At 40.4% G+C, this 27352-nt stretch overlaps 1 protein-coding gene and 1 long non-coding RNA gene across 2 annotated transcripts in view; one reads left to right on the forward strand and one right to left on the reverse strand.

The window, feature by feature from the left end:
- The window catches only part of LOC127448343 (dual 3',5'-cyclic-AMP and -GMP phosphodiesterase 11A-like), a 183801-nt gene that overhangs the window by 151625 nt on the left and 4824 nt on the right, over positions 1-27352 (forward strand). The window contains exons 15-19 of the mRNA XM_051710790.1: positions 1443-1543; positions 8616-8693; positions 8989-9052; positions 9137-9211; positions 13444-13527. Of these exons, the coding sequence (XP_051566750.1) occupies positions 1443-1543; positions 8616-8693; positions 8989-9052; positions 9137-9211; positions 13444-13527 (402 nt within the window). The remainder of the gene's footprint in view (positions 1-1442; positions 1544-8615; positions 8694-8988; positions 9053-9136; positions 9212-13443; positions 13528-27352) is intronic.
- Positions 1-27352, reverse strand: part of LOC127448368 (uncharacterized) — a 52511-nt gene that overhangs the window by 7017 nt on the left and 18142 nt on the right. The window contains exon 2 of the long non-coding RNA XR_007898510.1: positions 19836-19934. This is a non-coding gene — a long non-coding RNA (uncharacterized LOC127448368). The remainder of the gene's footprint in view (positions 1-19835; positions 19935-27352) is intronic.

The raw sequence follows: 27352 nt of genomic DNA on the forward strand, positions 1-27352 counted from the left end.
GAAAGAAAGTCATACACATGACTTGTGGGATGGCATGAGGGTGAGTAAATGATGAGAGAATTTTCATTTTTGGATGAACTATCTCTTTAAGCCATAATACAAACAATTTACAATCAATATAATTTTACTATAATATTATTAAGAAATGCTGCAAATACCTGCACAATAAGAGCTTGTGTTTTAATCTATGAATTGTAACAGTTATCATATAATAAGATCCACTAGACCAACCACACCATAAATGCATATAACCACAGAAAATGTGATAACGAGGAAGAGAGAGAGGTTGGTAACTGACAGATGTTGACTGTGGGAATAATTGCTTTTTTACAGATACAGCATGTTTATCTGTGTCACTGTCATTAGCATACAAATGAGCTCCTGCCATCATGTATTCAGAGAAAGAACATTCCACTGACCAGCAGCCAAACACAAGTATTAATTAGGTTGCTTCTTAATGAAATGGGAGCAGTTTGCCTGCTTTCATCTGGTTCTGTCCTATTCCCATGATGCTCTGCATGGAGAAGTCCAGAAATTTACTGCAATTAAAAGAGTCTTATGTTCATGAGTTTACATCATAACATCTAAATGAAAACACCTTTGTGAAAATGTAGCAAAATATAGCAAGAATTGCAACACATACCACAAATTTTAACTGTAAATGTAAGTGTGTGTAGAGTATGAGTTTGTTTTTAAAGAAACATGTCTTTGCTTATCTTAATCCACCATGAGGGCTCAGTCAGTGTGTGTGTGTGTGTGTGTGTGTGTGTGTGTGTGTGTGTGTGTGATTCGAAGGCTCTGATGTAAGCATGAGTGGGAGGATTGAATTCAGAGTCACATTAAGTAATGGTTACTGTATACATACATACTGCATACAGACCCACTTTCCCACTTTATATGGAAATTTATCCTGAGGCACTTGTGCTTTTCTGAAACGCACCTGCATGTGTAGAAGTCATTGCAACAGTGAGCCGACTGACTTGCATAAAACACTATAAGTGATTTCAAACTCCTCCAAAATCTACCTCTCACAGAGCCGAACAATATTTAAAGGTGAAGTGTGCAATTTTTGTGCTACTAGCTCACCAAACAGATGTGCAAAAACAATGACTGTATTCAAACAGGTTTCCCAAACATTCGTCCCGTCTACCATTGTTTGAACAAACAGATAATCCCGCCCCAAAGTCATGCCATTGGTTGAGTCAATGTTGCTGTGCTCAAGCAAACAGAACAATGTTTTGATAGTGTCACAGTGTTTACCCTTTACTGGGAAAATCAACCTATTAATGGCTTACTTAATAGTTGAATTTGCATATTAAGAAAGTATTTTATGTAAGCATAGAATAAATTACACACTTCACCTTTAATAGAAAGTGATGAAGATGAGATTTCTAATTATTTACATCTTTTCTCATGTATTTATGTTATATATTTCTCTCTAGGGTCACAATATCTTCTCTAATCTGTCCTCACATGAGTATGGAGAACTCATGCAGCTCCTGAAACAATCCATACTGGCTACAGATCTAACACTGTACTTTCAGTAAGTATTGCTGCATCTACAGTAAGATTTATTGAATTTTATTTTTCACGTTTTTGCACAGTTCAATGGAAGTAAAATCTACTTAATTTCATGATCTAATATTGATTGAAGAGAGTAAATTTAACATAAACATTTCAGTAACATTTACTTACAAATCTGATGTACATGGTATTTAAAAATGCTTAGTAAAATTTAAATAAACATTTAGAACAGTTCAGATCTGTCACTACTGGGAATTAATGGCGCACGTCTTCAGATCACAAGGAGGTGGAAGGCGCTATGTGCAAGCGATACACCCGGCCAGCTATCCCGGGCTTATCCACTTGTATTGCGTGCCACTACCTGGGATGAAACCGGTTCCACCCGGAGGTTGTAGAACCTTGCAAGGTTGTTGGGTGTTGCCCAGCCTGCTGCTCTGCAAATGTCTGTTAGAGAGGCACCCCTGGCCAGGGCCCAGGAGGCCGCTACACCCCTGGTAGACAGGGCTCATAGCCCTACCGGGGGTGGCATGTCCTGGACATGATATGCCATAGTTATGGCATCAATGAGCCAGTGGATGATCCTCTGCTTGGAGACAGTGCTTCCTTTCTGCTGTGCAACAATGCAGACAAAGAGCTGCTCAGAGATCCTAAAGCTCTGCGTGCGATCCAAATAGATTCGTAAAGCGCACACTGGACACAGCAACGACAGGGCTGGGTCTGCCTCCTCCTGGGGCAGCACTTGCAGGTTCACCACCTGGTCCCTAAAAGGGGTCGTGGGAACCTTGGGCACATAGCCCGGTCGGGGTTTAAGGATCACGTGAGACTAGCCCGGACCTAACTCCAGGCACGTTTCGCTGACAGAGAATGCTTGCAGGTCTCCTACTCTCTTGATGGAAGTGAGCGCAGTCAGGAGGGCAGTCTTCAAGAAGAGTGCCTTAAGCTCGGCTGACTGCAAAGGCTCAAAAGGGGCTCTCTGTAGACCATGAAGAACTACAGAGAGGTCCGATGAGGGAACAAGGCGCGGTCTGGAGGGATTCAGCCTCCTGGCGCCTCTTAGGAACCTGATGATCAGGTCGTGCTTGCCTAAGGACTTACCATCATCTGCGTCATGGTGTGCTGCTATGACGGCAACGTACACATTCAAGGTGGAAGGGGACAGCCTCCCTTCCAACCTCTCCTGCAGGAAGGAAGCACTGATCAGACTGCGCATCTTCCAGTCAGGAAGAACACCACTTAGCGAACAGACACCAATTAAAGGCATACAGTTGCCTCGTAGAGGGGGCCCTAGCCTGAGTGATCGTGTCTACCACCGCAGGGGCCAGACATGGAGATTCCAGAGGTCTAGTCGCGGGTGCCAGATGGTGCCCCTTCCCTGAGAAAGAAGGTCCTTCCTCAGGGGAATTCACAAGGTGGGGCTGTCGCGAGGAGCGTGAGGTCCAAGAACCACGTCTGGATGGGCCAGTAGGGTGCTACAAGGACAACCTGCTCCTTGTCCTCCCTGACCTTGCACAGGGTCTGTGCAAGTAGGCTCACTGGGGGAAACGCATATTTGCACATGCCAGGGGGCCAGCTGTGTGCCAGCGTGTTTATGCCGAGGGGGGCCTCGGTCAGGGCGTACCAGAGCGGGCAGTGGGGAGGATTCTTGGGAGGCAAACACCTGTGCCTGTCTGAATCGACTCCAAATCAGCTGGACCACCTGAGGGTGGAGTCTCCACTCTCCCCTAAGGGTAACCTGTCGTGACACTACCACTGTACTGTTGAGGTTGCCTGGGATGTGAGTGGCTTGCAGCGACTTGAAGTGCTGCTGACTCCAGAGGAGGAGACGGCGGGCGAGTTGTGACATACAACGAGAGCGCAGACCGCCTTGCTCTTTTCCCAGTTGACCCGAAGCCCTAGTCAGCTGAGGTGTGAGAGCACCAAGTCCCTGTGTGCACACAACATGTCCCGAGAGTGAGCTAAGATTAGCCAGTCGTTGAGATAGTTGAGAATGCGAATGCCCACCTCCCTTAGCGGGGCGAGGGCTGCCTCAGCGACCTTCGTGAAGATGCGAGGAGACAGGGACAGGCCGAAAAGGAGGACCTTGTACTGATATGCCTGACCCTCGAATGCAAACCGCAGGAAGGGTCTGTGTCGAGGAAGGATTGAGACGTGGAAGTACGCGTCCTTCAGGTCTACTGCCGCGAACCAATCTTGATGCCGGACGCTCACCAGAATGCATTTTTGCATCCGCATCTTGAACGGGAGTCTGTGTCAAGCCCGGTTCAGTACTCACAGGTCCAAGATTGGCCGCAACCCACCGCCTTTTTTTGGTACGATGAGGGACAGGTTCTATCGTGCCCTTCCGTAGGAGGGTAGCGATCTCCGCGCAAGGTAGCAGCGTTTTCGTCCTTCACCAAGGTGAAGCGGACACTGCTGAACCTGGGCGGACGCCTGGCGAACTGAATCGCGTAGCCGAGTCGGACGGTCCTGACCAGCCATTGCGAGGATTGGAAAGCGCAAGCCACGCGTCCAAGTTCCGCGCAAGGGGGACCAAAGGGACAACATCGTCGGACGTACCAGCAGGTGGGGCCTCGCGGCGGGGCGGAGCTCAAGGTGCCACACCATGTCTTGGCCGTGCTGAGTCTAGTGACATTGAAGCACTTACCTGGCTCCTTGTGACCACCCCCGGAACAGCCTGGGACAGGGGAGGAAGAGGCCTGTCCTCGTGACCCGTGAAGACTGTCACATCGGGGGCGGATTTGTGGGCGCTCAGGGGCAGGAGACCGCCGCTGGAGCGCCAAACCTGCCAAATAGAGTGGTGGACGGTGGTCGTGATGACGGCTGTGCACACCGGATACGTGACCCAGGGAACAAGGAAACCGCTCTTGCTGAACTCTTGCATACTGCAGCCACTTGGGCATGCAGCGCAATTAAATGCAACAGTAACAAAGATGGAGAGGTCTGCTTGCCAGCTCCAGAGCAGCGGGTTTCGTCGTCCCTGGGTCGCCCTTCTCAAGGGCGCTTTGAAGCCTTTCACAGGTTCTGGGCGGCCGCTAGATGGGTGGTGTCTGCTTCCTGTGGTGGGCTCCACGCCGGGGCCAGGCCAAAGGGGCGGGTTGCAGCGGAACCGGTGCAGTCACTGCAGGGGGACGCCCTTGGTGACGAGCAGACAGGGTGCGGGATCTTGAGCCGCACCAGGGCAAGATATGCCGGATAGCCTCCGTCTACTGTTCCACCGTCAAGAACTGCTGGGCAAAGTCCTTGACGGTGTCGCCGAATAGGCCAGCCTGGGAGATGGGGGCAGCAAGGAATCATGTCCTGTCAGCCTCACCCATCTCGACCAGGTTGAGCCAAAGGTGGTGCTCCTGGACCACTAATGTTGACATCGTCCGCCCGAGAGACCGCGCCATGACCTCCATTGCTCGGAGAGCGAGGTCGTCGCCGAGCGCAGCTCCTGCATCAATCCCGGGGCGGAACTACCCTCGTGCAGTTCCTTTAGCGCCTTGGAGGACTTGCAGGAGTGCCATGGCATGCAGGGCGGAGGCGGCTTGTCCAGCGGCACCATAGGCCTTGGCCGTCAGAGACGACGTAAACCTACAGGCCTTGGAAGCTGAAAAGATTGGGACCGGGCAGTAAAAAGTGCCTCCCTCGAACTTGTCAGCTCTTCATGCTCTTCCAAGAAGAAAGGAACGGGGGTGGGGCATGGCTTTGAGCGGCGCCGCGAGTCCAGGAACCAATCATCGAGCCGCGAGGGTTCAGGGAAGAGCGGAGGGTTCCACTCTAGCCGACGCTCGCTGCTGCCCGGGAAAGCATGTCATCATCTCTGCGTCAGCCTGTGACTGGGCAATCATCCCTGAAGGGAGGAGCCCAGCTGAGGCTTCCGCGTCCGACTGGACGAGCCCACTCTCCGATGCTGCGCTCGAAAGCTCATCACTTTCGCGGACTCCGAATAAGAGGTCGAACTCGCCGTGAGACGAGCCGGTGGACTCATCTGGAAGCCCGATCGGGACAGACAAGCGTGCTGGGGAATGGGAGGTCCGCAGGGGGATTCCCGGCGGAGGCGGTCCCATTGGTTTCCCCAAATCGCCCCCAGTGCTAGCCACGCTGGCCTCATACCCGTGGGTAAAAAGACCGAGGCGGGGAGCCTCTGGGGTGGCTTGCTTTCTTACGAAGGCGAGCCACGACCGCATCATTGCCATGGACATATCCTCGCAATGAGTACATGACCATCCACGAACGCTGTCTCCGCGTGAGCAGTGCCCAGACACGAAAGACAGTGATCGTGACCGTCAGAAGGCGAGAGATAACGAGCGCAACCAGGAATAACACACAATCGGAGAGGCATCTTTAAAAAGACGCGTTTTTAAAAAGACGTTCCGTGTGTGCCGCTCTTTTAGAGAAATTTACTCTTTTAGAGAAATATACTCTTTTATTTCTGCCGAAGCACCCAAGGGCATTCTCTGCAGTGCACCAGTGCAGAGGGGGGAGAAGCCGCTGAAATGCGCCGTCATATCCAGCAGAGGTGAATGAACAGTCGTGGGAATTCAGCTGAATGAGCATGACCGTTCGGCTCCGAAGAGAAAATCTGAATGAGTGGTTGCATACCAGCTCCTTTTATACCCGTATGTCCGGGGGAGTGGCATGCAAATACCACTCACCAATTTTCATTGGTCTTTTATCAAAGACCAGAGGTGTCTCGGGCTCCCAAGAGTGACCCCTAGTGTCACTACATCGACACAATGTCAAGTGAGTGACAGATAGGGAACAAAAATTATTATCAAGAATACGATTTTTGCCCTAATATCAAAGGTCTTACTAGAAAAAAGAAATCATGATCCAACGTGAATTTTCTTGAAAAAAAAATATGATCGTGCCTGGTAACGTGCATGTAAAATGGCTAGAAATAGCATTTTAGATTAGCTTAAAGCTGACAATTTACACAAGGTTTATTTCTATTTCTTCTGCTCCAAACTTACTTCAGACTTACTTCTCTGTCTGCTCGTATGAATGTAACACATCATAAGAAAGTGTTTCACCGCCGTTCAAATGCACTTTGGATCGCATCATTTATATGTATAAATGTTTTCCATCTGAAAGGACTAAATATTAAATTAAACAAATGACAATAAAATGCAAAGTAATCTCTTCAGTAATCAAAATACTTTTTGAATGTAACTGTATTCTAATTACCAATGATTTATATTGTAACTGTAGTGGAATACAGTTACTTATATTTTGTATTTTAAATACGTAATCCTGTTACATGTATTCCGTTACTCCCCAACCCTGCTTATTGAACAGATTTGCTTAGAAGATATGTGTGAGTAGTGTGAAACTTAAATAGGCCAAAATAAATAATTAAAATATGGTTAACAAAGGAGATTAGGGTGAAAGTGTGCAATTAGCGATTCACTCTCTCTCTCTTCCTCCTCCTCTTCTTCCTCCCTCCAATGGATGATTTAAATAGTCCTAGTCTGTTTACATGGCAGTCATAAATTGCATGCTGCATAATGGCAGTCAGGCTACAAGTGCACAGTAGGGCTGGGCGATATGAAAGAAATATATTCATGATATTTTTCGAAAAAAATATCGCATTGTGGATTTCTAGAAAGTAAAAAAGTCATGAAAATTCCCACTACAGCATCATTTCCATCACATCTCAAATTCTGTTTTGTGTTTAATAGAGTTCTATGCTGGAAGTGATGCTGATGGAAATGACACCACAGGAAATTAAGAGGAAATTACATTGCATTACAAATTATGTTTTTGAAATAAAATGACCTACTCTTTTGTCTAAGGCTAATGTTATCGCTAACATTTTATGTATCCTAAATACACACAATTAACTAATATTTTCAAACTTTTTGCATAATTTGGCAAAATTACTGCTTGATTGGAAATGACAGTAATAAAATATTTTGCTCACAAGTGATATTTCCCTTGATTTTTCTTTGTTTTGTCTCATATTTTATGCTCTTCACTTACACTAACTTGCAGTATATAATATAGAGAATATACTGTATATATCTGGGGGGAAATTGTGTCGTGGAAATAATGCCACAACTGTGGGACAGTCATAATTTACAAAAATTGATAGAAATCATTTTTGCACAATAAATATTGAAATGGTTTGTGTAGATTTCACTCTTTAGATTATCATAGTTTTAAACGTAATAATTAGTATTTTAATAATTAATTTTCATAGTTTTATATTTAAAGTTAGGCTCTGGAACAATGCTAAAACAGCAGCTTTGTTCCTAAAACAGTAACATCTATACATAAAATGCATTTTAAAAATAGTACCAAAAATAAATGATGATGGCCTGGTAAAAAGTTTCCAAGTTAGTTTTAATGAGACCTTCATATAACAAAAAGAAAAAAGTTGAAATCTGTTCGTTTTAATTAAAATCAACTCCTGGGACATGAAATTGACTAAGTTAAAGAAACGCCCATTTAGGCCTATATATAAACTATCATCTACAGTTGCAAAAATAAAAATATTTAACTATTTTATACAGCATTTTGCAATCATTGCTATGCATTTATGCTATTTTATGACCTCATTATTAAAGAGACTACATGGAATATTTAGAACTTTTAAAAAAATAATTTCTCACATCACAGGATCATATAAAATGAAGGGGAAAGTGAAGGCAGAAAGGTGATTAAAAGTGGTGAAACCCCTAAAAGAAATAATTTTCTGCTAGAAAATATAAATAGGCTATACATTTTTAGTGAATACGTTATGTGTCGACTACACTATTGACGCAGTGATGTAGTGCTCTTGGTGTGTTTTTTCATATTGTTGTTACTGCCGTTCCTTGATGTGCCTAAGAACACCCCTTTACCATGGTAAAATCACAGTAATGCACTACCTCTCATGGCTTTGTTGTGAAACTGAACCCTTGTGTACTGCTTACAACCCAGCTGTGGTAACCTCTCCATTATTCTTTCTTTTTTTGTGTGTAAAACGATCCCTGTTACATGAATCAGTGATTTGATGGTGATAAGGCCGCAGATATTGTGTTTTCTTGAGGTCTTAGTGCCGCCGTGTGGCAGGACTGTGAACTGCACTGTGAGTTTCATTCTGATAAAATTATTTTCATTCACAGAAACAGAAATTCCTTTTTTGAGCTGGTGAATAAAGGTGAATACAACTGGAATGTGAAGGAACACAGAGATATGTGCAGGTCTGTTGGGCTTTCACACATTTATTTAGCTGTCATAATAATAAGGACACTTCATAGACTTGGATTGTCTTTTTATATGAAGCTAATATAGACTAACCCCAACCCTATCCAAACCCGTAAAGAAAACCTTTTGAATTGTTCCGATAAAAAAAAAAAAAAAAAATAAGCATGATTTTATTTAATAATTTTTCCACTCTTAAAAGGCGGTTTTGTCACATTTCCACATTTAAGGGCACTTTTGTCCCCAGACTATTGCAAAGTAAACACAGAACATTTATTTCTGAACTCTTCTCAGGTCGATGTTGATGACAGCGTGTGATCTGGGAGCTGTGACTAAACCCTGGGAGATATCATGCAAGGTAGACACTCTTACCCAACACATTCCAGCTGAAGTACTGTATGGGAGTGAATATTTCTGAAGTGTGATCTTTGCTCTATGACAGGTCGCAGAACTGGTGACGAGTGAGTTTTTTGAGCAGGGAGACAGGGAGCGATCAGAGCTGAAACTCACTCCCTCGGTAAGATGAACACTAAGAAAACCCCTGAACACATAATCTCAAAAATTCTAAAGGAATTTTGTGGGATCAGTACAAGTATATCACCAGCATCTGTGACATGTTGTTGATTACCACAGAACACATTTGGTTAGTAAGCACAAACAAAACTCTTATGCATTTACAATGGAAGTATATGTGGCAAGGCATTCCAGAGGGTTTAAAAGCAGAAATGTGATGCTAATTTTTGTTAAATTCTTTAAAAAAAAAAAAAGTGTCATTTGAGCTCTAAAGTTTAGATTTAAATTTAAGTCTGATTGCTTAACTTTGCAGTTAAGAGATTTTAGTAGAGATTAGTCTCATGTAAACATGCTTAATGTTTAATGGTGTGGTTTTACTTTTAGAACAGTGTGTATTTTAACTAGGGCTCTCCATCGATTAAAATTTTATTAAATGATATGGAAATTAATTAATCAAATTAATCACAATCAATCACAATGTATCAATAGTTGCAAGTAAAGGTAACAAAAATACAATAAAAATAATTCAATATATAATGATTAAATAATTATATATATATATATATAATTAGAATACACTACATTATTGTGGCAGACGAGTACAGCATTGGTTAGACAATATTAAAAGAGGCTTGAGCTTGAGATTATGTTGTTTATTTCCATCATTGGCCTACAATCCACAGCAATCCATTTTGTAATTTAATTTGTCAATCTGTCCGAGATTTATTATAAGGGATGCATCTATATACACAAGAGTCAGCTGGATGCTTTTGGAGTGTCTCACTTTGGTTGTGTCGCATCACAAACACAGTATTTTTAGGATGCTGTGTCAAGTTAAACATTGTTTGAAAATGAGAAAAACACGATGTCTTGAGACCCCTGCATTCGGAGTTGTGCTCCATTCAGGTGTGTTGGAACGCAAGTTGCTGTCAGGAAGTGTGGTTTGTTGTACAGCTGGAGTTGCGCTTCCTGCCCCCTGCTGTCAATGACTCGTAAAAACTTGAACTGGGTATTTCAAGATTTAATTTTTCTGATGGTAGGAAAATTGTTAATTATGTTACTTTTTATGTAATTAATTGCACTGTTTAACATGTCAAATCTCCAGCCCTAATTTTAACATTTATCCATGTGCAATGCCTTGCCACAAAGACTTGTAAACATATTACTGTAAACACAATAATTATTTTCTGTGGTAATCGAAGGTATTTCTTTATTCTGATCCTCTCCACACTCTGGAGTGCCAATAGAGTGTATACAAATTTTTAAGATGTTGCATGAAACGTTTGAGTTAGATGTCTGGTCACAGGTTGAATTATGTCATACTTAGATGCACACATAGAATGGCCAGCAACACAGGTATACTGTACATATATCACGCAATTTCACTGTGTGCATAACAGTTTTGTAATTATATTTGATATGGTACAATCCAATTTTAATATTGCAGGAAATTGCAGTCTGTATGCACACTAATACATGCAGTCACCCATCGATAAATAGGGAAATTGAAAACTCTTGGCCAAATTTCTACAATAAATTTCCATGGATTATGAGGCAGAAGGTGCACATTAGAAAGATAGCACAGCTTTGAAGCTCAAACACACTCTAGAAATGCTATCCTCAGGTTAAGAGTCTCAGTCTTCAGTTCCGAGTGTGTGGGTGTTTGCATGATATATTCAAACAGAGAGCCACTATCTCTCAACCACAGCCTGCCTGCACACACACACACACACATTAATGTGTGTATGGCCAGTAAGAAAAGAGCACAGCTATTATCAGCTAAAATAGAGGAGTCCATAAATTTAATTGTCTCAAAGTCCCTTCGATTCACACCTAAACAAACACATGTATCCAACAACAAAGCTTTGACCATCCAATTACATTTGTAGGTAGAGATGGTGAATATTGTAAGGAGACCACATGCAAATGTTTCACGTGGTATTTCCAGGGTCTGTTTCTATGACTTTCTTTCTTCCATTGAAAACAGAAGATGTCAGGCAGAATGTCCTCCATAGAGTCCAAAAAAGCACCATAAAATTGGTCCATTTTGGTACATTAAACAACTTGTGCAAAATATTCCAAGTCCTCTGTGAAATGTCTAATGTTGTCTAGAGTCTAGAGTTGCATTTTCTCACAGTTTTAAATCAACAAAACCTACCTCTCCTCCCTAAACCTAAACCTAACTATGATAATTGCAATTCTTGAAGCAACCACGTCATTTTGTGGTGCTTCTATGACACTTTCGGCTCACATATCAACTCAAGTGCTGTTCAGGACTCGTACTGTACATCATGAGTGCAAAACTATCAGTTGAGTTACCATGCAATTTGATCATGCTTAAACAAGCTTGTAAATGTAGTTGGTTAGGTAATGCAAATGTTAAAATATACGTGTCTATTTGTACCCCGGTGTTAAATAACATCTGCCACACAGTGGAGTTCTTTGCACCCCAATAGTCTGATGAAACCACAGGAATATACGTCAAACTAGACAACAGGTGCTACAGTGGCGTGGGGTGTAAAGACGGTGTGAATGAGTCATGCTGTCCTAGCGACCCAGGTTCAACTCCATCTTTTTGCCATCCGATTTCCTGTTTCCGCTCTTAATATTTCCTTTAATACTACTTAAAATAGGTGGCCAGGGTAGCTCAGTGAGTATTGACGCTGACTACCACCCCTGGAGTTGCAAGTTCGAATCCAGGGCGTGCTGAGTGACTCCAGCCAGGTCTCCTAAACAACCAAATTGGCCTTGTTGCTAGGGAGTGTAGAGTCACATGGGGTAACCTCCTCGTGGTCGCAATTAGTGGGTCTCGCTCTCAATGGGGCACGTGGTAAGTTGTGCGTGGATCACGGAGAGTAGCATGAGTCTCCACATGCTGTGAGTCTGCACGGTGTCATGCACAACAAGCCATGTGATAAGATGCGCGGATTGACTGTCTCAGAATCGGAGGCAACTGAGACTTGTCCTCCGCTACCCAGATGGAGGTGAGTAACCGCACCACCACGAGGACCTACTAAGAAGTGGGAATTGGGCATTCCAAACTGGGAGAAAAAGGGGATAAAATTAAAAAAAATATATAAGAAAAAAAATATATACTACTAAAAATAATAGATAAAAATGAATATAAATGTTGATTTCATTGCAGTAATTTGGTCACGATGAATGTCGAGGAGAGCAGAGAAGGATTTGATTCGGGTCTGTCGATCGCACTCGTTCCCTTCCTTTCCCGCGGCTCGCCATCGCTTGTGTGTAGATTGCGTCACGTATTATTGTAGTGATATTGTAGTAAGTGTACATTTTTGGCAGAAACTATAGTTTTAATGCAGTTAACTATGGTGTTATTACAGTAATATGGTGGTAATATAGTAACCATGGTTAATTTTGTGGTTACTATAATTTTACTACAAAATACCATGGTGAAACTATGGTTACTGTAGTAAAACCATGGTTAATTTTTCTAAGGTAAGGTTAGGTTTAGGGGTAGAGGTTACTGTAGTGTTTCTGGTGGACTCTAAATAAACACAGTAAACACACTGCAGTGATACATAACATAGAGTGATAGACTGTATGTTAGTATTTAAATATGGGTGCAAATAGTATCTACCATTATTTACACCAGGGTGAAAATACCATCTGCCTAAAATATATTGCCTTACATGTCATGTACTGTAGTAAAAGTTTTTAGAAGTCATAAGATAACATTGTGTGAGGAACAGAGTGAAAAGTGTTTCTGAACTGATAAAACTGCCGTTTTACTCGTGATTTGAGTGAAAGTGAATAAAAGTCATTGTTGTTGTAGCGCCTCTAGTATTCATTTCACCAGGAAACTGCCGCAATATGTACAACGAGCCATGTACAAATTATTTTAAAAAAATGTAGGTAAAATAACATGATTTTATGTGACCAGTTTGAAAATTTGAGAGCTGTGGTGGTTCAGCAAGCGAATTCAATTTCAGTTTGTTTCTGACACAAAGCTGGCATGAAGCACACAAGTCACATGGACTTTTGGTTATTTTTGGAGCTTGACAACCCCTGGTCACTGTATGCTTTTATTCTATGGAAGCGTGAATATTTTGCAAAACATATACTTTTTGTTTTTCATGGAAGAAAGTCATACAAGTTTTGAAATGGTAGGAGTGTTAGTAAATGTTTTTGGGTGATCTATTCCTGTAAACTCAACAGTGGCGTGGGCTTGTTTTTAACAGATATTTTATTCATTTTGTGTTTGTTTAATAGGCAATTTTTGACCGGAATCGTAAGGACGAGTTGCCGGGGTTACAGCTGGAATGGATTGATGGAATCTGTGCCCCGCTGTATGAGGTAATGCTAGTCCCGCCTCAAACTCACACTGTTGGTTGAGTCAACGTTGTTGTGTCAGGCTGAATGGACTGTACAAAAAATTTAATCAATTTCTTTAGCATTACTGTTACACCTATTTACGGTTTTCGAGGAAAACAACCTACAAATATCTTACTTAGTTGTCTTTACAAATTAACATGGGATAGGAGCAGAGTTGGGGTGTAACGGAATACATGTAATAATGTAACTAGAAGTAACAGATTATGTATTTGAACATTAGTAACTGTATTCCACTAAAGTTACAATTAAAATCATTGGTAATCACAATACAGTATTTTTTATTACTAAAGAGGTTACTTTGCATTTTGTTGTCATTTGTTTAATTTAATATTTAGTCTATTCAGTTGGAAAACATTTATCAGAATCAGAATGAGCTTTATTGCCAAGTATGCTTACACATAGAAGGAATTTGTCTTGGTGACAGGAGCTTCCAGTGTACAACAATACAAAAACAATACAAAAACAGCAGCAAGACATAGATAATAATAAAAAATAAAAAATAAAAATAGTTATACACATATGTACATACACACACAGACACACACATACATACATACACACATACACATACGTAGTGCAATCTAATACAGATCTGTTATCTGTTATGTACAGTGCAAATACAAATCTGTTAAGTACAGTGCAAATGTTTTTTTGTTTGTTTTTTTTCTTCAGAGGAATGAAATGGCAGAAGAGGTTGGATGTGTTGGATAAATATAAAAAAAGACTAAACTGTGTATTGCACATAGTTATTGCTCAATGGGGCAATTTAACTGTTCATGAGATGGATAGCCTTAGGGAAAAAACTGTTCCTGTGCCTGACGGTTCTGGTGCTCAGAGATCCGAAGCGTCGGCCAGAAGGCAACAGTTCAAAAAGGTAGTGGGCAGGGTGAGTGGGGTCCAGAGTGATTTTTCCAGCCTTTTTCCTCACTCTGGAAGTGTATAGTTCTTGAAGGAGGGGCAGAGGGCAACCAATAATCCTCTCAGCATTTAGAATTGACCTTTGTAGTCTTCTGATGTCTGATTTCGTAGCTGAACCAAACCAGACAGTTATTGAAGTGCAGAGGACAGACTCAATGACTGCTGAGTAGAACTGTATCAGCAGCGCCTGTGGCAGGTTGAACTTCCTCAGCTGGCGAAGGAAATACAACCTCTGCTGGGCCTTTTTCACAATGGAGTCAATGTGTGTCTCCCACTTCAGGTCCTGTGAGATGGTAGTGCCCAGGAACCTGAATGACTCCACTGCTGCCACAGTGCTGTTTAGAATGGTGAGGCGGGTCAGTGTTGGGGTGTTCCTCCTAAAGTCCACAATCATCTCCACCGTTTTGAGCATGTTCAGCTCAAGGTTGTTTTGACTGCACCAGACAGCCAGCTGTTCAACCTCCCTTCTGTATGCAGACTCATCGTCATCTCGGATGAGGCCGATGACAGTGGTTTCGTCTGCGTTTCCCCTGTCTCACAAGCTGCTGCCTGTCCGTCAGAAAGCTGGTAATCCACTGACAGATAGACATGGGAACAGAGAGTTGGTGTAATTTATTCTGGAGTATAGCTGGGATGATGGTGTTGAAAGCCGAACTGAAGTCCACCTGTTTGCTCGATAAGCAAATTGAAGGGTATCTAGAAAGGGTCCAGTGATGTTCTTCAGGTGGGCCAACACCAGTCTCTCAAATGATTTCATGACCACAGACGTCAGGGTGACAGGTCTGTAGTCATTAAGTCCTGTGATTTTTGGTTTTTTTGGGACAGGAATAATGATTGAGCATTTGAAGCAGCACGGGACTTCACACTGCTCCAGTGATCTATTGAAGATCTGTGTGAAGATGGGGGCCTGCTGGTTAACGCAGGATCGAATACATGCTGGTGAGACGCCATCTGGGCCTGAAGCTTTCCTCGTCTTTTGTTTCCGAAAGACGCGGCTCACATCATCTTCACAGATCTTAAGTGCAGGTTGAGTAGCAGGAGTGGGGAGGATGGGGGTTGCAGGAGGTGTTGGTGTTTGTGTGAAGTGAAGGTCAGAGTGGGTGTGGGGTGTGAGATTGGGCCTTTCAAATCTGCAGTAGAACACATTCAGGTCGTCAGCCAGTTGTTGGTCCACCACAGGGTTGGGGGTAGGAGTCCTGTAATTTGTGAGTTGTTTCATGCCACTCCAAACTGATGCAGGGTCGTTAGCTGAAAACTTGTTTTTCAGCTTCTCAGAGTATCTTCTTTTAGCCACTCTGATTTCCTTGTTCAGTGTGTTCCTGGCCTGATTGTACAAGATTTTATCCCCACGCCTGTAAGCATCCTCTGTGGCCTGACGAAGCTGCCTGAGCTCTGCTGTAAACCACGGTTTGTCATTGTTGAACTTTAAATAAGTCCTAGTAGGAATGCACATATCCTCACAGAAACTGATATATGATGTAACAGTATCTGTGAGCTCATCCAGGTCTGTGGCAGCAGCCTCAAAAACACTCCAATCAGTGCAATCGAAGCAGGCTTATAGTTCTCACTCTGCTTCATTGGTCCATCTCTTTACAGTCCTTACTACTGGCTTGGTTGATTTTAATTTCTGCCTGTAGTTTGGAAGAAGATGAACCAGACAGTGATCAGAGAGTCCCAAAGCTGATCTAAGGACAGAGCGATATGCATCCTTTATTGTTGTGTAGCAATGATCCAGTATGTTTCTGTCTCTGGTGGGGCATGTAATGTGCTGTTTGTATTTGGGCAGTTCACGTGTGAGATTTGCTTTGTTAAAATCCCCAAGAATAATAATAATTGAGTCCGGGTATTGTTGTTCCATGTCTGTGATTTGATCAATCAGCTGTTGCAGCGCGGCATTCAAACGTGCCGTTTGGCGTGATGTACACACTCACCAGAATAAACGAGGAAACTCCCGCGGCGAGTAGAAAGGCTTTCAGTTAATAAAGAGCGCTTCCAAATTAGGACAGCACATCCTCTTTAATGTTGTTACATCTGTACACCAACTTTCATTGATGTAAAAGCATGTTCCACTGCCTCTCGTTTTCCCCGTTAACTCCGCGATGCGATCCGCTCTGAACAGCTGGAAGCCCGGTAGATGTAACGTGCTGTCCGGAATGGCTTCACTCAGCCAGGTTTCTGTGAAGCACAAGGCAGCAGAGGTTGAAATGTCCTTGTTTGTGCAGGTGAGGAGATGTAGTTCGTCCATTTTGTTAGGACGAGAGCGGAGATTCGCAAGATGAATGCTCAGCAGCGTTGTTCGAAAGCCCGCCGATGGAGTTTGACCAGCGCACCGGCTCGTCTTCCTCGCCTGCGTCTCCTAAACAACAAAGCCACGCCTCCAACTAAAATGTCTAGCAAAACGTCTGAATATTCAAATACCGGGAAAAGGCTGTCTGGTATAAGCTGTCGAATGTTCAGCAGTTCGTCTCTGGTAAAACTGACTGGAAAAAGATTACTAAACACAGGACAAACAAACAAAAACAACAAAACAATAGGAGCTCTCCACACCAAGGCTGCCATCCGCGGCGCCATCATGATGGATCCACATAATCAATGCGATCCGAGGAGCATTTGAACAGTGATGATACACTTTCTTATGATGTGTTACATTCCAGCCTGATCTCACAGTGAAATCTGAAAGAGTAGATTGACTTGTCTTAAGCAAAAATCAGTATCCACGGTTTTAAAACTGGAAGGCACGCCTCCCCAGGGGGGGTGACAGGGCATGTCAGGGAAGGAGCGGAGAATTATGATAAATTCACCAAGTAACATCAAAAGATATATAAATACAATAAAAAACGTATTGTGAAGATAAATGAAAATAATGGGCTTAATAGACCATAGGCCAGCTTAATAGACAGTAGCTCTTTGGTGATAAAATTCTGTTAATTGTCATGAACGCATGCATATCATGCGAGAGTGCATCTGTACCGGTTGCGTGAACACGAATCTCTCCACTCGCACGCGGATTTACTATATGCTGCTCTATGAAATCTCCCTGCTCTCTTTCAGAGATTGCGTGTGTGCTCAAAACCAGTTATGCGACTCACAAGTCTATTATAAAGCCATATAGCTCTGCTTTTGTTCATTCATCCAAATATTCTGCATCTGTAGACGTGTTATATCAAGAAAGAAACAAACTGGAGTTTGAGGAACCAAGTCGCCATTTGGCCGGTAACGATTTCAAGAAATGCAGTATAATACATGGTTAAAAAGAAGGAATGATATTCTGATGATCGCTGATGAGACGTGAGCAAATCAAATAACATAAACGGTCAACTAAGAACATCTGTTGCGACTCACGTCTTCTGTCACCACAGTGGAAAACATAGCTGCACAAGTTTATTTAGGATGCAGAAAATCTGAAAATGTAGAACAAAATCACAACATTCAACATGATATCGGGTTGACGTGTCTTCATGTGTTTGTGTTTGATTAACATAGAGATGGAGACTGGCTCATGTGATGTGATTTGATCACAAATGTAGGTGAAAAAAGTTAAATAATCCTTTTGTCATAAGGACAAACAGGTAGTTTCATATTATTAATAGAAATATTTATTGCCAAATATTTATCACTCATCTGGTGTATGATGCATTGCTGAATGGCGCATTGCTGAATTAAAGGTTATTTTTAATAATAGAACACTAGATGACAATACCTGATAAAACTTAAAATAAGTGGCCAGAAAGTACTGCTGAAAGAAAGATTTTTTTTAATTTTATTTTTTTTATTTTTTTTTACATTTAGCATAGGCTATTTTATTTATTATTTACTTGGCTATTGTAAAGGCCTACATACAACATTTGTGTATGTATATAAATCTGAAAAAAATAAAAGGGTGTTGGGAGGGCTTACTGTTTAACACTTTGAAAACCCCTGGTATATGCTGACCGAAATTGAAAACACTGCCCCCAGTGGCCAAAGCGGTAAGTGTTGTAGGGCATATAGGCACCTGTGAGCTCCATTTATGTCCAGGAGAGGTCGCCAAAAGTGAGTTGTTTTCAGCTGTACAGGATGTTATACAGTGAAAAGGAATGCATAGTTAATGGACTCTACCTCCCAACCCAAACCCCAACCTAAACCTAACCATTAGTGGAGTAAAAATGAAATGTTACGGGGGAAAGTGCAACCTCCGAATCACGCCTTTCACTGGTTAAGCAAACATGATTTATTCCTGTTGACAATGTGGATACGAGTCCTGGTCTCTCACACTACTGATGCCAACACGCTGCCGTTCGAGCCATGTGGGAAGATAAACACACTGAAACAGATGCAAAAAAGTCTGGTGGGAAATGTCGCATGTCAGTGATACCAGATCGGGTCGGGTACTAGAACTTTCGGAAACAGCATGCTGACTTCCTGTGTGATCATATTGTACATTCATACAAGCAGACAGAGGGCGCTTCCACACTGTTATTTGTAACAAAAAAAGGTGTATATGACGTCATTTGAGAGCTCAATAGAGAGAATCCACATACGATCAGAAAAAGATGTCATTGTGGACACTCTTTGGGATTTTGAAGTAAGTTTGGAGCAGCAGAAATAACCTTGTATAAATAATCATGTAAACATTTAGCTTTATGCTAAGCTAAAATGCTATTTCTAGCCCCTTTATATGTACCCATTGTCAGGCACGAAGAAGTAATCCAAAATATTTAGATTGCTTTACTGAACTTGAGTAATTCAATTGAATACTTTACAAATTACATTTTACAGCATGTATTCTGTAATCTGTAATGGAAAACATTTTAAAAGTTACCCTCCAAACCCTGAACGGGAGAAATATATTAACACTGAATAAATGAGTTACACTTTTGAATTTAAAAGAAATGTTTATAATCTGACATATAGTTCACAGACACAAAATACTAAAAACATTCCCTGTCTTCAATCTTCCCTCTTTCTTTCTGCTTGTAGAAATTTCAGTCTAACAAGCGTAACATGACGTCATCCACACTTACATGCTCTAATTCCTCTATTTCCCCTTGATCCTCAGAGGAAAAGAGGGACAGACAGAGAGAGATAATAAGAAACAGAAATGTACAGACTTTTAGCTTGATAACAGTACTGAGTACAACATGAATTTCTTGTGGCACTTGCCCATGCCAAATTCACCACCATGATTCTAGGGTGTTGTGGATGTTTGCCAGGGCACTGCTGTTACTAAGACCCCGTTTCCACCTGGTATTAAGACGTGTATTTGGTGATCCAATCACAAGTTCTCAGCGCTAAATAAATACAGGTGGAAACAGGGTCTAAAACGTTTTGTGATCGTATCACTTAAATCAAATTCTAAGTCAAAAACTCACGTGATCACATCGCATTTGAGGTGTGAAACGCTAATCCATCCTGAATCCATCCCAGACAGCAGTGAAGCACAACCCCTCACCTGTCAATCAACCGCTGCCCTAAAACAAGAGTTTAAACTTTGCTTTACAAGCAGCTTTAAAAGGAAATAACCATCCATTTGGAAAATTTGAAAAAACAAATACAAATACAAGCACGAGAATCTTCTTCAGTGTGTCTGATATCAACATGCAGAAACACAGATGACAAGCACACACATCTAAAGCTCAGTTACTAAAGGTACTCCACTAAAATAATGTAGAATTCTGCTTGAAATGATGCGTTTGTGCACAGATTAAATTTCAGCTGCATCTGGGAGAAACAGTGCATCTGTTTTTTTTCCACGCTTGATCTTTTATGACTTTTTTGCTGTTTATTGATATGCAGTAACACATTGACATAGTGATTGATGTATGTTGTTATGAAATCAGAGACCCTCTCCTTGAAATCCGATCATACATTTTCAAGAGGACACATTTGAAACATTTTAATACCGGGTGAAAACAGGGTTTAAATGTTCAGAGTGGCTTTTGACACATTGTCATGTCTTTGCTTGGGTGTTCTAGCTGGCTGTCAGGATGCTGCTAGGTGGTTGCTAAACAGTTGCTTACTGGCCTAAAGAGCCCACCCCCAAATCTTTGACATCCTGATAATTTTGGCTGCATCCGAAACCAGGAAAATTCTGCCTCTGGAGGCTGTATACAGAGGTAGGAAGGGACAAGGCACATCCGAATCCAATATTCGTGTCACATCCTGTCTACTGAGATCCCTTCATCTGATCATTTTTTTAAAGGCAGCATAGATGTATCCTTCACCGCCTAAGAAATCCCACAATCCTGTGCGTGTGGATCCAAGACCAGTAGCGGTTCTAGCTTGTACGGCGCCCTGGGCGAAACCCGCTTCAACATGCCCCCAAAGTTGTTGACTGGTGGGGGGTGTTGGTCTGTGTGGGTGCCTCGTAACACCGCTGTAAGATGTAAGAGGCACGCACATGCTCAGAGAGTTTTTCGTCATCATGAAGCGCACCTACAAGTCGGCAGAGGAAAAAAGAAAAAGGAACAGGAGGAGAAATGCAGCCAGATGACTGGTAATAAATGAATGTAAGCCAGCTACCTGTCTAGATGTTGTTTGTTTATTTGTTATGCATTAAATTGCAACAATTAGCTGGCAAACGTTTTGCAGTTGTGCCCAGTTTTTCAAAGGTACATGTTTTCAGACATTTCTGCTAGCTATATAATTTAGTGTAGACAACAGACATAGTTTAGCTAGCCAAAATTAGCTCACAGACTCGATGCTATCTTCGTTTAAGTTAGTTAGCTAGCTAGCTGATGGTAGTTGCAGCACTGGAGATGATTCAGTCAACCAAACTTGTCTTGTCTGCATTATTTTCAGGTGCCATATTGAAATACTTTGGGGCATCAAAGGCAGCTGGGAATTCAGGTACACAAATTTCTTGTAAATAGCCATTTTGTATGTAATCATTACACACGAAATGGCTAATGCAAGAGCCTGTCACATAACAAGAGCTTTCTCACCGGTCACTGTGGGGGCCTCCAAGTAGGATTTAGTTTAGGGCCCCCATATGCTCAGAAATGACCCTGTTTTGTTCCATAAAAATTGGCTGGTGGCCAAAAGTTTGGAATAATGTACAGATTTTGCTGTTTCGGAAGGAAATTGGTACTGTAATTCACCAAAGTGGCATTCAACTGATCATAAAGTATATTCAGGACATTACTGATATAAAAAACAGCATCATCACTATTTGAAAAAAGTCATTTTTTATCAAATCTAGACAGACCCCATTTCCAGCAGCCATCACTCCAACACCTCATCCTTGAGTAATCATGCTAAATTGATCATTTGGTACTAGAAAATCACTTGTCATTATATAAAACACAGTTGAAAGCTATTTGGTTTGTTAAATGAAACTTAACATTGTCTTAGTGTTTGTTTTTGAGTTGCCACAGTATGTAATAGACTGGCATGTCTTAAGGTCAATATTAGGTCAAAAATGGCAAAAAAGAAACAGCTTTCTCTAGAAACTCATCAGTCAATCATTGTTTTGAGGAATGAAGGCTATTCAATGATTGAAACTGCCAAAAAAACTTTAGATTTCATACAAAGGTGTACACTACAGTCTTCAAAGACAAAGGACAACTGGCTCTAACAAGGACAGAAAGAGATGTGGAAGACCAGATGTACAACTAAACAAGAGGATAAGTACATCAGAGTCTCTAGTTTGAGAAATAGACGCCTCACATGTCCTCAGCTGACAGCTTCATTGAATTCTACCCGCTCAACACCAGTTTCATGTATAACAGTAAAGAGTAAAGCAAAATCCACTTTTGAAACAGAAAAACAAAAAGAAAAGGTTAGAGTGGGCAAAGAAACACAGACATTGGACAACAGATAATTGGAAAAGAGTGTTCTGGATCTTAACCCCATTGAGCTTTTGTGGGATCAGCTAGACTGTAAGGTGTGTGAGAAGTGCCCGACAAGTGCTACAGGAAGCCTGGGGTGAAATTTCACAAACTGACAGCTAGAATGCCAAGGATCTGCAAAGCTGTCATTGCTGCATGTGGAGGATTTTTTGATGAGAACTCTTTTAAGAAGTTCTGACATTTTTTTTTTTTCAAATTGTAATAGTAATTTTTCACATTATTAATGTGTTGATTATACACTGTGATCAGCTGAATGCCACTTTGGTGAATAAAAGTACCAATTTCTTTCCATAACAGCAAAATCTGTACATTATTCCAAACTTTGTGCCACCAGTGTACACCTTTTGTTCTCTAAGACTAAACACCCTGTTTACATGCACTTAAGACAACTGCTTATTCCAGGGTTTCTGCAGAAAGCAGCATTCTGAAACGTCATGTAAATGCAGCTGTTTTCCATACACCAATAAAGAGATTAAGTGAATGTGATTTAACACACCTAGGTTTCTGTCAGAGAATACGGCTTATGTGGCCATGTAAACGCATAAATGCCGTTCTTATAGGTTTTTGTAGAGTGTGGATGTTATTATGGGCTCAAATGTGGTGGGGGAACCCTGGGTGTAAAGAGAACCCCGATTACAGAGTACATACAAACACGGATGCCGCTTTTGTGTCACGGAAGCAACTTTCTTGCAATAAATGGCTTTCCGAGGAAGCGTTGCATTTTCTCCTTGACTGTTTTAAAATCCATGCATCGTATCCATTGATCAGTGATCGTGTCACATTGTATTTAGACTCTGTTTTTACATTTGCTGTTTTTATATTTGGTTTATGTTTCATGTAGTTAGAAGCGGAACGTGACAAAAAGATACATCTGTTTGCAAAGTATGAACTCTGTGCTTTTTTTCCTCTGGGCTTTTACTCAATATTTATTGGTATGTGGGTGGGTGACACTATATTTGTTGTATTTTAATCCAGAACTTTCTGATCTGTACAAGGTTTTGACCGTATGTTTGACAGTGGCGTAAAGTAAATAATCATATTTGACATGTTATGAAAACTGAACACTTTTAATTTGTCAACAATTTAAAAAGCACTTGTTCAGAGTTGGTTATATTGCCTAAATGCATTGTAAAGTCCAGCTTTTAAGCTTTAAAACAACACCCATTTTGTGTTGGTAAAGCTAATAGTTAGTAATTAATATGTACAATGTTTTATTTTTTCCAGTACAGAGCATCAAAGTATGCCAGATTTTTCATTTAATAAAGTGACTCAAAAGCAAGAACACAGTGTATGCTTGAATCATTTTCTCTCTGCACAATATATAATAAATATGTATCTAAATCTCAACAATGTCTCAATGTTCATACTCTGATGAACTTGTTTTTAATACTACAATAATTTAATAAATACTTATGAATCCACTAATTGCATTTGCCTTTATTTATTAAATGTATAATTATTTTAAAAATGAAGGCATTTTCTCTCAATATACTAATACTAGAACTTAGCTATGTGCTCACAGAACAACACAGACATGCCAATGCAGAACTATAAATGCAAACTTCAAAGTTGAATTAAAAGAATTAAAATACATTTGTTACACTTATATCCACTAGGTGGAGCATTGAGGCACTTGAGTAAGAGCTCATGGCCCAGTAAGCCTGCTGTGGAGTCAGAATGATCTCTAAAAGAATATATTTACAAAATACAATTCAGAAATGTGCAGCACAATTCACATTCACAAAATCTGACATAAATCCAAAAAACAATTCATAAATACACACGTAAGAGCAAAAATATTTCCCCACACAAATACTTCTCACTTTTTTTTTCTTTTTTTTTCTTTTTATTTCTTTTTATTTTTTTATAATTGAAACTTGGCACTTCAATATATTCAAAAGTTTTTACAAATACTTATCTATCAAGTTCTTGAATTAAGTTATTTGGATTTGTGTGTGGCTATTTTGAGACTTTCCTGCCAAGTTTCAATTTCAGGGACTAAAAACGGTTCAAGGAACGAAAATGAAAACCGAAAACGAACTAAATTTTTAGCAGAACATAACCGAAAACCAGAACAAAGTTATTTTCAATTGTTCCAGAATGAAAATGTTATTTTTAAATGCTGGTAACTGGCTATAACTGGTTATAATTTTTTTTTATGAAACTAAAGGCCAAAGGGTTTATCACAGTATATTTTTGGAACTACACCACTTCATGTTGCCTGAAAAAATGAAACGTGCTTTGATCCTGAAGGAAACTGCTGCATCACACATTTCTTTGCATAACTGCCCATTGTGGATGTTGAATTCTTTAAATGAAGACTTTTCTAACAACTGTGTATAATTACTACATATACATGCACGACTAATACAGATACATTATTAGAGGTAAAAAGTACTTCACTGAATTATTGTCAGATATGATGCATTAATACAGATTTGATGCTGCTGGTTTTGACTGAGAAGCAGATCTGTAATTCAAATTATACTTAACTGTTAATTAACTGTATGCATGTTATGATTTCTATGCCGATTCACCATACAGGAAAAAAACTGCTAATTTTCACTTATTTTGGTGAGGCAAGTGGCTTTTTTTGAGCTTGTTTTTCCAAACCAGGTTGCTTGTGTCACTTGCAAGATCTGGCAACACAACAGTTGGTATTTCATTCACCCCTTAGCACAGAGTACTTGTCATTTTTATTTTGTTCTAACCGGTTACCATTTGGAAAGGAGGCTGCAGAACTTTTGAACCGGAACATAAAATATAGTTATATATATATATAAACAGTTCTGGGTTTTTTGGCTTTGTCTGAGGTGCAAAAAACAACACAACAGCTTTTCATTAAGTTTTTCATTATTAAAATAGCCAAATCTATCTGATGTTTCTCCCCGTTTTTCTCATAGGAATGAATTTATGAATTGTATTTTGGATTTATTAATCAGATTTTGTGAATTTGAATTGTGCTGTGCATTTCTGAATTGTATTTTGTAAATATATTCATTTTGAGATCATTCTGGCCGATAGTTGCGTTTTGTAACTATCTGAAAAAATCAACTCCGACAGTTTATTTTTGGTTTCGTTTCTCCATGGCCGGCACTGGAGGGTTCTACAATCTGAACTCCATATTTCTACAGTATAACGGCGCCCTCTAAAGGTTAAATAAAAAACAATCACTGACTCCATGTGGAGTTTGTTGTGCAACCTGACTAGGCTATTTATAGAGATGGCCGCTTCAAAAGCAGATTTAAAACATTGAAAAAAGCCTAGGTATGCATACACATTATTATTATTGTCATGTTATAAATCAGTCATTCAAGACAACCGAAGGTGGTTTGTTAATTAATTTGTTTATAACTAATCGCTGCACTGGAGAATTTCATTGCCGACAAGGTGGAGAGGACAGATACATTGTTATATAACACAATGTGTTCATGTGAGGGCACATGGATATATAATATAGACAATGCCATTCTAAAATTACCTTTAAAAAGACCAGACTTGAGTTGATTTAATTTCTATCCCCTTTTCTTTCTCCCTTTCTTGTACATCATTTATAGATTTAATATGACAAAAAAAAAAAAAAAAAAAAATATTGTCAATAGTGAAGAAGCATACAGTCACTATTTGGCTTTGTAAGGCAGTGTTTAATGTTATTGCTGAACTACAAACCCATTTGACCTGTAATATTTTCATTAATATTTTCATTCATTTCAGATGGCAAAGGTTTTGAAGAAGGTACCAGTGTGGGAGAAATTTATTAAAGTATCACCATGGAAAGTAATACTAAAGTTCAGCACAATTGTACATTGAGTGTAAAGTTTTTATTCAAATTATAAATTTTTAAAACTATCGGCCGATTAATCGGCTATCAGTCTGTTTTCCCAACTTATTTATCGGTATTGGCAAAACCCACTATCGGTTGACCTCTAATTCTTGCTCCATAGCCTGCTGCATCTTTTCTGGTTGTGTTCACACCGCAGCTGAATGTGGCCCAAATCTGATTTTTTTTTTCACTCACATGTGACACAGATATGTTAATTGGATGACCATCTGAACAGCTAAAACACTTTGAATCTGACATTTTCAAATCCGTTCTGGGCGTATCTGATTTTTTCCAATGTGCCTTCAGTCTGAACAGCCAGGTCAGGTTTAATGTGATTTTTACATCAATTTAATGTCGTCATTTGTGCACTTGATTTCAGGCATATATAGGCATGTTATTGTTTAAAATTTTTAATTGCGAGTTCTAGTTAATGCAGTAATTTATTTTTTATCAAATCAAATCAAATCCCTTTATTGTCACTCAACCATATACACAAGTGCAACAGTGGGTGAAAGTCTTGGGTGCAGTTCCAAGCAACATAGCAGTATGACAATTACAATAAACATCTGATTTACACATAACACAGTTTACACATCTTGTTACACAACACAATATACACAGATATACACCTTTTAATTAAAGAAAATAAAATTAAAGGCGAGAGAGTTGGGTTCAGTGATTCGTTTGGACTCAATATGCACATGAAAAGATACTGAGATAGCACTACTCGTGTCACTCGCCCAGAAAACACAATTTCTTTATCAAAATGTGAACGCCAGCAAGTCAATGGAAATCTGAAATAATTATATAGACAACTCTTCTTACCTTACATAACTGTCTGATCCAGTCACTCTTTATTTCACTTGTGTAGTTAACAGCAAATTTCAAACAATTGCTTGTGACAAAATGCACAAATAAATTACACAATATATTACACAGAAACACACAGGGCTGTGTTTCCCAAAAGCATTGCAAGCTTAAGTTGATGGAATAGACCATTGGCGCCAATGGTTTCTACGATCTATTTAGGCTTACGAGGGTTTTGGGAAACGCAGTCCTGGTCATTTTATATTTGTAATTTAATGCCCAAACAAATGTCAAGCCATGTACTCTATATTGAAAATATGTTAATGCTTTTTAAATTTTTAATAACTTTTTAGACTTATTCCAAGACATTAATTCACAAATATAAGCACTTAGATCAGTTAACACACTC

The sequence above is a fragment of the Myxocyprinus asiaticus genome, chromosome 11 (genome assembly GCF_019703515.2).
Source record: "Myxocyprinus asiaticus isolate MX2 ecotype Aquarium Trade chromosome 11, UBuf_Myxa_2, whole genome shotgun sequence".
Classification (NCBI taxonomy): Eukaryota; Metazoa; Chordata; class Actinopteri; order Cypriniformes; family Catostomidae; genus Myxocyprinus; species Myxocyprinus asiaticus.